This window comes from Mesoplodon densirostris, chromosome 1 (genome assembly GCF_025265405.1).
Source record: "Mesoplodon densirostris isolate mMesDen1 chromosome 1, mMesDen1 primary haplotype, whole genome shotgun sequence".
NCBI classification, from domain to species: domain Eukaryota; kingdom Metazoa; phylum Chordata; class Mammalia; order Artiodactyla; family Ziphiidae; genus Mesoplodon; species Mesoplodon densirostris.
Window position 1 is genome coordinate 81,516,775 of NC_082661.1, and position 12,881 is coordinate 81,529,655.

The following is a 12,881-nucleotide window of genomic DNA, read 5'->3' on the forward strand; positions in this document are numbered from 1 at the left end:
GTGGGCTTTAAGAATGGCCATGACATGCTGTATTTTGAACTTAACAAGAGCATTCTGACTGCTCTTGGGGATAATGGATTCTATGTGGCCAGAATGATAGCAGTTCTCTGGGGGAGAGATGATGGAGCCATTGGAAGTAGAGTTGACGTACTTATTGATAGATTTATTCATTCAACAGATATATAATGGGACCTACTTCGAGAATAAACGTGTAAAAAGAATGTCTTCTGATGTCACTTGGGAGTTTGACTGCTCTCTAGAAAATCATTTCCAAAACCACAATAATTGAGCCAATGATTCCTTACATTGTAAGTCACTATCACTGCACTTCCTATAGATGGGTTTCTTTTCTAAAATCTAAACTACTAAAAATTCAAGAAGCATTATAAGCTATAGCATATTTTTTTAAGATGAATTCAGCAAAAGATGGAATAAGAGGTGATTCCAATTTGGGGCAATGTGATGTGTTTAAAGTTTCTTTTTTATATCTTTAAATAGCTCATTATTCCTAAAATCTCTGTGTTTATGATCATAACAACTCAGCCAGTGTAGAAAACTCTGCCTCTATGTATGTGATTGCTTGAGCAAGTTGTTTAAGTGAACTACAGAATGGACTTCTGAAAAGAAATTGCAGGAGAATGGCAATTTTCAAGTCCCATCTTTTATTCACATTTGATTTGAATGTGTACTTGTGTGTATAGAGAGTTTAAGTGGATATGATAACAGCTTCAAGAAGGAGCACATCCTTTCATGTGTTTGTTGGCAATCTGTATATCTTCTTTGGAGAAATGTCTGCTTAGGTCTTCTGCCCATTTTTGGATTGGGTTGTTTGTTTTTTTGATATTGTGCTGCATGAGCTGCTTGTATATTTTGGAGATTAACCCTTTGTCAGTTGCTTCATTTGCAAATATTTTCTCCCATACTTAGAGTGGTCATTTCATCTTGTTTATGGTTTCCTTTGCTGTGCAAAAGCTTTCAAGTTTCATTAGGTCCCATGTGTTTATTTTTGTTTTTATTTCCATTTCTCTAGGAGGTGGGTCAGAAAGGATCTTGCTGTGATTTATGTCATAGAGTGTTCTGCCTATGTTTTCCTCTAAGAGCTTGATAGTGTCTGGATTACATTTAGGTCTTTAATCCAATTTGAGTTTATTTTTGTGTAGGGTGTTAGGGAGTGTTCTAATTTCATTCTTTTACATGTAGCTGTCCCGTTTTCCCAGCACCACTCATTGAAGAGGCTGTCTTTTCTCCATTGTATATTCTTGCCTCCTTATCAAAAATAAGGTGACCATATGTGTGTGGGTTTATCTCTGGGCTTTCTATCCTGTTCCATTGATCTATATTTATGTTTTTGTGCCAATACCATACTGTCTTGATTATTGTAACTTTGTAGTATAGTCTGAGGTCTGGAAGCCTGATTCCTCCAGCTTCATTTTTCTTTCTCAAGATTGCCTTGGCTATTTGGGGTCTTTTGTGTTTCCATACAAATTGTGAATTTTTTTGTTCTTTTGCAGCTCTATTTACAATAGCCAGGACATGGAAGCAACCTAAGTGTCCATTAACAGATGAATGGATAAAGAAGATGTGGCACATGTATATACAATGGAATATTACTCAGCCATAAAAAGAAATGAAATTGAGTTATTTGTAGTGAGGTGGATGAACCTAGAGACTGTTATACAGAGTGAAATAAGTCAGAAAGAGAAAAACAAATACCATATGCTAACATATATATGTGGAATCTAAAAAAAAAAAAGGTTCTGAAGAAGCTAGGGGCAGGACAGGAACAAAGATGCAGAGGTAGAAAATGGAACTGAGGACATGGGGAAGGGGAAGGGTAATCTGGGATGAAGTGAGAGAATGGCATGGACATACATACACTACCAAATGTAAAACAGATAGCTAGTGGGAAGCAGCCGCATAGCACAGGGAGATCAGCTTGGTGTTTTGTGTCCACCTAGAGGGTGAGATAGGGAGGGCTGGCAGGAGATGCAAGAGGGAGGAGATATGGGGATATATGTATATGTATAGCTGATCCACTTTGCCATAAAGCAGAAACTAACACACCATTGGAAAGCAATTATACTCCAATAAAGATGTTATAAAATAATAATAATACCTAGCTTATAAGTATTAAGGAAAAAAATAAAAAAGGAACACAATTCTGCTACTTACACTTTATGTTTTGAATGACATTATTGGATACCTTAAATTGTGTTAAAAGTGACAACTATAAATCAGGGAAACACTTCATGCTCAAAATCTTACCTTTTACGTCGTTTAAGCTAGTAATTTTTATACAGTGCTAAAGGAGGCTGGCAGTCACCATGAACTCTGTCCACAAAAACATGACCTTACTTTACCTGTAAATCTGTTGGCTCCCTCTCTAGTTGTAGTTAATGATATCACAAAGAGGTAATTGAACACTGACTGTTCTGCTGGGTGTGAAGTTCAGTGGAGACAGATCTATAGGATCAAGGCTGGCCGACATGAAGAGTGTCTTTCCCCTTGTGATACGTCATGAAAATCAGCCTAGAGTTTTCTATTTGGTTTGTGGGGTTGGGTTTTCTTATTTCTAGAAAGTTCAACTTATTCATCTAAATTATCTGTAATTATGTTTTATTTAGGAAGGTCTTCCATTTTTCATGTCAATAATTTTGTGTACTAAACACAGAGACTGCAATAATTCTACTCACTCCTCATTTGAGCACAACAGTCAGTGTTGACCAAAATGTATTACAATGTATGGACCTAGTGTTTCCAGAAAATCTCTCCATTAATACAAAATAAAAAATAAATAAAAGGCCTCAAAATCAGCAACACTAACAATAAAAACAAAAACCTTTGGCAAAAACATCTGAGGTACCTTGGTACACAACAAAATCAAATTAAAAAAGCAGTCTTGACCGACCAAGCAAGCACTGGGTTCAATGACTCAGTTTGTTTCACTGAAATAAAGAATAATGGTAGAAATTTTATCATTTAAAAATAGCTCAGAAAACACAATAAGGTGACAACCAAGAATGTTTTCAGAAGCAAATCTTATAATGAAATAAATACCTTTGTATAGGAGACTGTCTTTATCACATGATTTATGTGTTCTAGCAGGGAGAAACAATCAAGCAAAATTCAAACTGTAAATAAAACCAGGGCTTATGGGTTGCTAACACACCTCAGATATCATTGATAATAAAAGTGATATATACTTCTACTTTTTCAAATAAGAATTATGTCCAAATTATATACATTTTCTCTGAAAAATCAAAGCACTTGCTTTTCACTACGTCTCATACCATCTGTGTAAAACAGTAAGGGAACCAACATTATTTTCCCCATTTTATGGATAGAGAAATTCTGAGGCACAAAGCAATCATAGGACTTTTTCTTCAGTATTTAGCCAGCCAGGAAAAATAAAATAAAACAAGATTTTCTGAGTTTGGTTAGTAGACAATACAGTTACATTCCTGCTGCTCATCTGATTTTATGAAAAGAGGAAGAAATGGTTTCCCATTTTCCTTCTTTCTTCCATCCTTAACTCCTTTCTTCTCTTCTTTTTCTTCCTTTTCCTTTTATATTTCCCCTCTCCTTTGTTTCTTCTCCCCCCTTTTTCATTCCTTCCTTCTCCTTTCCTTTCCCTTTTCTTCTGATACAACGTTAACAACGCATGTGAAATGTTAAGAGGTAGACACATACAGTTCTGATGCTATAATTTTTATTTATTGCCTAATTGAACAACTACCTATTGAGGCAATACTATTTTCCAAGGGATGCATGTAGCCCAGGTGAGGGAGAAAACATTCACTAAACATAAAGACACCATTGTGAACAGTATTATGCCTGTGGCTCTGTGTGAACATATAGCAGTGAGAGCTGACCTAAGCCTGTGAGGGGACCCAGGTGAGCAAAAGAAATTAGAGGTAAAATGTGAGGGAAAATAGTAAGGTTGAGTCAAGAGCAGTGGGAATAGAAAAGTACTATAGGCATAAGAAGGACTGTGTAGGAAGGCCTCGACCTGTCAGCTAGAATTACAAATAACAATTATTATTTGGGTCTATCTATCACTCCCTTGTATAAATTCCTCCCTTTTCACAATAGAATAATAGCATTCAAACTGTCAACATGTCATACAAAACCTTTCATAATTTTATTTATCCACTCTTATGTTCATTTTGTACTCCTGTGAAATGCAAACATTTACAGTTCCCAAACTTGCCACGGTCATTTTACCCTCTGTAACATTCTACAGCTCTCCCCTCTCCTACTGCAAACTCCCATTCCCCATCTCCACCACGCTACCTCATTCGTCTGATGAGTCCCTAAAATGCTCAGTTCAAATATCAACTCCTCTGGACAGGATTCCGAAGCCTTCCTTGAAGGGGTTATACACACACATGAACATCCATACAATAGAACTACTTTATAGTGAACACATCAAGAAGATCTCCTTGAAAAAAAAACAAATAAACAAAAATAAAGCGATTGAATACAAATACAATTGATGGCATTCTAACAATTCATTATTAATTAAACAACAGCTTCCCAATTATTTTTTGTCAACAATTTTTACATTTGAGATTTTACGAGCCTCAAAGAAAAATTTAGCAAATTTCAACTCAAGCTAACTTGAGTGATAGACCCCTTTGGACATCTGTGGATAAGAGTGTATGGATGGAAATTATAAGACTTTTTCTTTTTAATTCCTCAATGGATACCAGCAAGTTTAATATTTATAAATACTCCTTATCATATCAGCATTAAGTTTTCCATTAAGCCACTAATGGAAAAACTAAGACAAAATAATTTGGGTTCTTAAAATACAAAAATATGAAAATATCAACATGTTTTAGAAAAGAACGCACATTTTTATTTTCACAATAATAGCTTACTCCGAGGAGCAGTTAGAGGAAAATGAAGTAGGAAAACCCGAGATGAAATAAAGTGAAGTGATCCAAAGAGGCCTTTCTGCTTCAATGCACTTTAAAATTTAAAAATAAATAAATAAATGAGAAAGAGAGAAACAATATATATTGAATATATATCTAGGTGTTATATAATTTGTGGAAGAGAGAATAAAATCAACCATTTTGAACACTATGGTGGATGAATACTCACAAACCAAAAAAAGCACACATATCAATATTAATTTTGTGGGTTCCCACAGAACCCCCTAATTTCTTACTATCTCATCAGCCACTAAATCATATAAAGACTAATACAGAAATGGTTCTGTTTTTTTAACAATCATGAATTCACCGATTTTCCTTCCAACCTATCCCTAATCCTCGAGAGCATTATGCACCTAATATTCATATACTGTAAGCCTCAAAACAGAGAGGAATAAAAGGTTTATCTATTGACTAACAACTACATAAACAGGAGGTTGTATTTTTTTCTGTTGAAAACTTATTTATGCTAAAGAGCTATTCCACTACCTTTCATAACATGCTTTGGGAAAACTAAATTATCCAGTTACACAAGATGAAATAGACTTTCCCAGTAAAATATTGCTGCTTTCATTTATTTTTCTAGGGAAACAAAATTGAAAAAAACAACACAATTTTATGGATTTGTTCATGATCTAGAAGTATAGAGGAATGTAAATTGTATTCCATCAGGACCTGTAGTAACCATTGTTTTAGAAAGATGCATGTCTACACAATTATAGCAACCTTTCTCTCATTTAGCAAGAAGACAGAGTTCAGGTTTAGGAGACAAAATATCCTGTTCTTTTGTGGTGGTGCACTTTATATTCTGAGCTATTAATTGCTAAGTAAATACAACTGTGGAAAATCATACAAAACATGCACTACCCCCAAATCAGGAGAAAGCAAAACTTTCTCCTCATTGTCTAAAACCTTATACTAACTCGGATCCTGATTTTCAGTGTGGACAGAAAAAAATATCATCTGTAGTAAGGCCACGGATCTTAGCTGACTCCATATTCTACAGTATCCCTGCTGAGAGTGTGAATCACTGCAGAAGTGGTGATTCATGTCCTTTTGTAAAGGTTAGTCTTGCAAATCTTTAAGAAAAGTAAAAAACAGAAAAAAAAAACACCCCCCAAAACACCCCAAACTCAAAAAACAGATACAGGGGAAAAAGAAGAGGTGACTGTAGGTTTTTCAGTAAGTGGAAATATAATTTTCCACATTCTATATATTCTACAGGGGGTCATTCTTCTCACAGTTGGTGGCTGTTCTTCCAGGGTCTAATAACATTAATTGCTTCAAAGTCCCTGCACAGATAAGACGCACATTTCACTGTAGTAGAGCAGTTAGAAGTTAATTTATTATTGTTTTTCTAATAAACACTGCTGGAACATGTGTCAATATCTCCCGTGACCCTGAGTTAGAAATATTAATATATTATTTTATAAAGAAGTATATTTTGATGGAATATATATTTGTTTTGTTCTACATGAAATGTTTGATTGTTACAATCTTCTATAAAGTGCAGCATTTATAGGAAATCAAAATCAAAATCGTCAAAGAATATTTGGATGCTTTGAATATCAGTAGTCTGTAATTCTTTTTAATCTTCTCTAAAAAAGACTCGGGATGTTTCTTGCATTTTATTTTGCTGCACCACACATAAAATATGTTTCTGTGAATTATCTTACATATCTACTTCCATATTATTTAAGCATTAAAAAGAACTTAAAGTTTGGTTCAGGTTACTTCATGTTGATGTTTTCCTATGCCTTGCAGCTGCCTTTTCTCTAATCTGTCTGAAGAGCCAGCTCTAATCCATAATGTACTGACCTACTATTAGATTCCATGATTTTGGAGATTGATATACATGAGAAAGGAAAGCTCATTAACCAGCCTAGGTGTATGAAGTTTCAGGAGACAGCTCATGGGGAAGTATATCATTGCGGTTCCATTATACTCTACTGTCAATTTCAAGTACACTGCTGTTTCATGGACATATTTTTTGCTCACCTGAATTTGCAACTGGCCAAAGAACGGACAAAGGTTAGTGAGTCTAGGCACTGCTCTGAACTTTGGACAATGTAGACTTCCTGGTTACAGTACTGCCATTTTAAAGCAGTCTAGAATAGGAGCATCTTTATATATATATATGTTAAGAAAACTTAGAAAATTCTATCTTCATACTGTTCTTTGTGTAGCACAAAACTAAAATGAGCTAGAAAAAAAATTAAATCCGGTAAGGCATAGTCATTTCAAGCTTTTATATTTACTGGTGATACCATCTGATAAGACTCCAGACTTCCTTACTATTGCCAGTTGCTGCATATTTTATAGGGTAGTGTCTCGACTTGAATGTTGGTGGGTTACCTGGTGTAAGCTGTTTCACCTCATACGTGATTAAATTATCTTTCTTCCTATCTGTACAAAGATTATATTGAAAATACAAGAAGAATTTGGCTCTAGGGAAATACATGTTAGTATTTGACAAGTGTGGAACAGTGCAGGCAAATATCAATATGTGATGAGGTCATGATAGAATCTAAAAAAAAAAATGAGGAAGGTACCTGAATGTTAAGTGGACAGATGCTTAACTCTCTTTTTGAAATGTCATTCAAACAGTCCTAATATCATTTAATTTTCAATTCTTACATTCATTTAGGCAAAACAAGTTGGTATCTAAGGAAATCAAGAAACCCCATTTCTTGCAGTTTTCTAAATCAAAAAATCTAACATGCAACAGTATTAGGAGTTCATATGTGAGTCAAGATGTAAAAATATATTTCAATTTGCATTTTCTGCTTTATGATACATTAGAAATAATGACATATTTTAAAATGTGTCAAACTGTGAGAACAGGATAGCAGCTAGAGTCAAAATTAAACTTAAAAAAACTATTGAAAATGCATAAAGAAAAAATATCAGAGATCTTTGAACACAGAAAGGATACAGGTCTATTCTAAAGGGGGAGGGGTGACACAAAATAATATGAATTCCTAAATTGTAAGCTGGACAGGGAAAGAGGCTATGCTGGTCTTGGTGTGGTTCATGCCTTTCTGACTGCAGAGCAGAGTTGTGGAAGTTATAAACCAGAAAACAAAAATATGTGGAACTTTTCAAGGTTATTTAATCCAATCCCGTTCCTTTAGGTAGATGAACTCCCAAGGCAATAAGAAAGAACTATATAGTCATTGATTCTCTTTTAAAGTACTCTAGAGGGGGAAATTCCAGGATATTCCCCTCACATACTTTTCCAGCTTTTATTAGACTCATAGGATGCTTGCATACAAGTGAACCTAGAAACTACCAACCAGTTCAAAATGGTCTGCTAAATCTGGCACTAATATTTCTTTCAGTATATTGATGATAGAAAATTTTTTCTCTTCTACTTCCCTCAATACATCTACCACTGAATATCTTCCCATTTTATCTCATTTTTTAGTTCTTATACATGTTGATAAGTTACCATTTCCCTTTTTCATCTGACCTTATAATCATAGACTAAAACTAAATACATAATGCTGGTCTGTAATATGTAAAATTAAACCTATTTCATATTTTTTTATATTTTACAGTGAAAAAGATATACCCCACGTCTAACTGGATAAGAACAGAATCACAGTCTTAGCATCAGATTAAAAATAAAAGATTCCACATTCCTACAAAATTTCTGTTTAGACAACTTTAATGACAAGGAACTGAATAGGACATGATGCAGCCCATACAATTTTCTGGCAGATTTGCTCTATCTTTATATAATATTTATCCTTATATAATGCTGGCATTATACACTATTTTGTTTGAAAGTAATTTTGGGGCTTTTCATTATTCCCTGCTAAATTTCATCTTGCTAGATTTTGTCTATCACTCCAATTTGCTAAGTATAACTGGGTATTAACATTATCATCTGGTGTAATTACCCTCACTGCCAGCCTTGTGTCATGCTATCTATATCTTTATTCATTCATTCATTAACATACTGAAAACCAAAAAGTAAAAGGACAAAATTCTATGGATCATTTACAAATCAGAGGAGAAAATCACCACGCAGGAGAGGTGTTATAGTATAGGATGTCTACAGTATTTCTATGATGTGAAAGTATAGATCATTATTGAAAAAATGAAATAAAGTTAGATTGGCCTTAAATCTTTAGAGTTTATGCTAACACTATGATCGCTTTTCCTACTTATAAGTCCTCACAGACATCAATTTTCCTAGGTAGAAGAGGTGGTCAGTCATCCTTCTCTATGATTTCATGGATGTTGAATGCTTTTTACTAAAATCATATTTGCCCAAGGAACTTTGATACCTAAATTAATACAATCATAGACCTCTCATTCGGGAATAGGCTCTGTTAGATTACAAATATTCTTTAGAGTTCGTATATTAATTAATTACTGTTGAAAACATACCTTCACATCAATTAATTTATAGATTTTTTTTCTTCAGCATGGTTTTGGTGAAAGAATAAGGAGATACTCTTTATTCTGACAAAGAATTAAGTGATGATTGGAGAAAAAGAATAGACCAGAGGAGAAGGCTGGGTATCAGTGTTATTTTTTGTTTTCTTCTTTCCTCATTCTCTTCCTGCAGACTCCATCTTTGCCAGCCTTGCTGGAACCATATAACTTAAAATAATAATTAATCAAGCAGCCTCAATACTTCTTTGTTCCACATCGGTAAAGTGACTATTGATCATAGCCCATCATCTGTGATGCCTCTCTATTCACAATAGGACACATGTACAAAAAATTCCAAGCTTACATTATCTTTACTTCATTCATCACTTCCTGCCCTCTTTCTGTGTTCCCCTTTTCATTTCACTTACTTCCAGTCTGCTCCCACCTTATGTTCCTCATTAGGAATGATAGTTAATTTTATGTCTCAACTCAACTGGACCACAGGTTACTCAGATATTTGCTCAAACATTATTCTGGGTGTGTCTGTGAGGATGCTTTTGGATGAGATTAACAACAGAATTGATCAACTGAGTAAAGCAGAATGCCCTCCCTAATGTGGATGGACCTCATCTAATCAGTTGAGGCCAAATTGAACAAAAAGTCTCACTCTCGTGAGTAAAAAGAACTCCTCCTGCCTGATTGCCTTTGAACAAGATTGTTGCTTTTTGGTTTTGTTTTTTTTCCTGCCTTCGAACTTGAACTGAAACATTGGCTCTTCCTGGATCTCAATCCTACCAGCTTTTGGACTGGAACTATACCATTAGTTCTCCTGGTTCTCAAGCCATAGAACTTCTACTAGAACTACACTATCAGCTCTCTTGGGACTCTAGCTTGTTGACTATAGATTTTGAGACTTGTCAACCTCCATAAACACATAAGCAAATTCCTTGTAATAAATCTCTTCTCCCACTCATCCTCTTGGTTCTGTTTCTCTGGAGAACCCTGACTAATATATCTGGTAACTTCTGCATATGCAGTTCTAGAACTAAGCCCTGTTTTGATCTGGGTTCTGTCAGATGCTGCTTGCAGTCTGTCTCCATAGAGAGCTGAGTAGCATCTACCTAGATTGCCTATGGCTATGCTATTCATGTTTTGCGCAACATTATTCCTTACTCCCATATCTTTGTGGATCATTATTTGTCTGATCCAGGCTCGTATCACCATACATAGAATGTCCTATATTATCCACACTATTGACTATCTCTAGCATTGCTCTTTCTTCTGTGTCTATCTGGGTCTCTCTCCTTTACTCATGGATCCTACTTTAAGATCACCAGCAATTCACAATGATAAAGTAACTGCAGTTTGTGATTGGACTCTAGGAATCTCCTGAAAACTCCCCTCTTCCACCATTCTCTTCCTCTGCAATTAAAATAAATCTGTGTGGCAGTGGTAAGTTTTTAAGTAAGGTAAGTTTTTACCTTACACTGGTAAGTTTTTAAGTTTTTTAAGCTAGTTCACAACAAGTGCTAAAGATAGAAATGCCAAATAGTCTTTCATCTTATTTAAGGGACCAACTATTAGTCTCTGAATGATGTTTTATAAAGAGTACTGAATTCAAAAATTTTTAAAACAGTTATAAATCCATCTCTTTAACGACAAGTAGTCAGATGGGTACCCAGGTAGTAAATATCAGTAACAATCAGACCTGGGGAGCAAGAGGTTTTGGGGAGGCAATCATCAGTGTTCTGATGCTTATCTCTTCCCCTGAATAGGTGACCAGAGCAGATTTGGGGTTGGGAGTGTAGCTCCAGAGTGAAAACGGTATGAAGATGTGACCCTTGCCTCTATGGAGATCAAATTCTCAATAAGTGAGGGAAGGGTTAAAGAGAAAGATTTCCCACATTTGCTTGCATTAACATACACATGCATACCTCAATTTCCAAAAAATATATTTGTAACGTTTTTGATTCTTTTAAATCTCAATGAATTTGAATTATACACAAAAAAATGGAATATCCAAAAGGAATACTTTTGAGGAACATTGTCCAGTTCAACAAGCTTGTTTTACAGGAGAGCAAGCAAGTTCTGAGAAATAGAGTTTCTTGATAAGATCATAGAGCAACCAATCTGTTCCCCAGTTTAGTGGTACCCCAACACAACAGACCATTTTGTTTTGTTTTGTTTTTAATAGTTCTGGAGTTTGAGGAGGTTTGTTGATTACTCACACTCATGTGAAGCATTTTTGCCTCCCGCTTCCCTATCCCTCCAATCCAATTTAAAAGTTTTCATCTTTACACAAGGTAGGTTTTTATTTAATTTCTTCAGGAATTAAAAACACCATATATAAATTATCTAAATAATTTGTTTAAAACATACCTGGAGCTTTGCCACAGACAACTGGGCTATAGTTTTGTTTAAAGCATAAATCATTTTCCCTGAGTATGAAAATTTCTTATACTAAACAAGGTGGACATGGCATGCAACTCACTATTTCATATTTTTTATTGGTGCAGTGGGATGTAAAAAAGGACATGCCTCTTTAAGGCCTCAGAAATGGAATCTTTATTGGAAAAAACTGAGAATGCTGAAATAATCTCAACATTATCTAATGATAATATATTCCCACACTGCTATACTTTTCCATATATAACTGGAAATAAAATTGCAAAACTTTGAAAGATGAAAGGGCACAATTGAAAGGGATAAATTCTCTAGCTTTGATTCCAAATAAAATTAATGGAGATTTTAAAAACAGGCCTCAGATGACCCTAGTATACAAAGATAATGCATAGCTGTGTATTTTCAATGCAGTTTTGCATTGTGATCATTTTTAGGGACTGAAATGTATGTCTACTAATACCTTGAGCTAGAAGCAAATTCAACTTATAGACAAAATATGCACCACAATATTGTGAATGTTAATTTGTGGTTATAGAACTGTATATATGTCTTTACTACAATTCAACTATAGGAGACAATATTGAAATATCTTACATTAAACTGTTATATTCAACATATGAATCTTAACAAATCTGTGTTTTTCTTGATTGACGATTATAAAGGGAATTGAATATTTGGAGATTTAGTCTAATTTCTCTCTAGTATTTACCAACTATTCTTGTGAGAGGGTTGACAATAGAAATAAAATGAAACATATATTTGAAAGTTCTGATGTTACAGTAAAAAGCATAAGTAGAATACGTACTGGGTTTAGAAGGATTGTGAGGAAAAGTTCACCTCCTCTGATACTTTTATCCAATTCTTGGGGGCCTCCTGGATACTCTTTGTAGAAAATAGTGTGTGTGAACAACCCACAGGTCTGTCGAGGGAGGACCTGAGGAAAAAGAAAAAAGCAACACATCGACACGACTTAATTAAAAGCTCCATCACTGTGTCATGACTTCAGAGTCTGTGAATTTCATTCCTATTGGAGTTCCTTAACTGATAAAGCCAAAATCTTACTGTAATCAAGAGTTGATGTTGGTGTAATTATGCACATATTAAGAGACTTGCTAAATAAAAGCTATAGGACAGCAGTCCCCAACTTTTCTG

At 34.7% G+C, this 12,881-nt stretch overlaps 1 protein-coding gene across 2 annotated transcripts in view; it reads right to left on the reverse strand.

Annotated features, from left to right (window-relative positions):
- LOC132483405 (bifunctional heparan sulfate N-deacetylase/N-sulfotransferase 4) overlaps positions 1-12,881 on the reverse strand; it is a 244,592-nt gene that overhangs the window by 89,471 nt on the left and 142,240 nt on the right. For both annotated transcript variants that reach the window (XM_060088706.1, XM_060088700.1), the window contains exon 5: positions 12,535-12,663. In XM_060088706.1, coding sequence (XP_059944689.1) covers positions 12,535-12,663 — 129 coding nt within the window. The remainder of the gene's footprint in view (positions 1-12,534; positions 12,664-12,881) is intronic.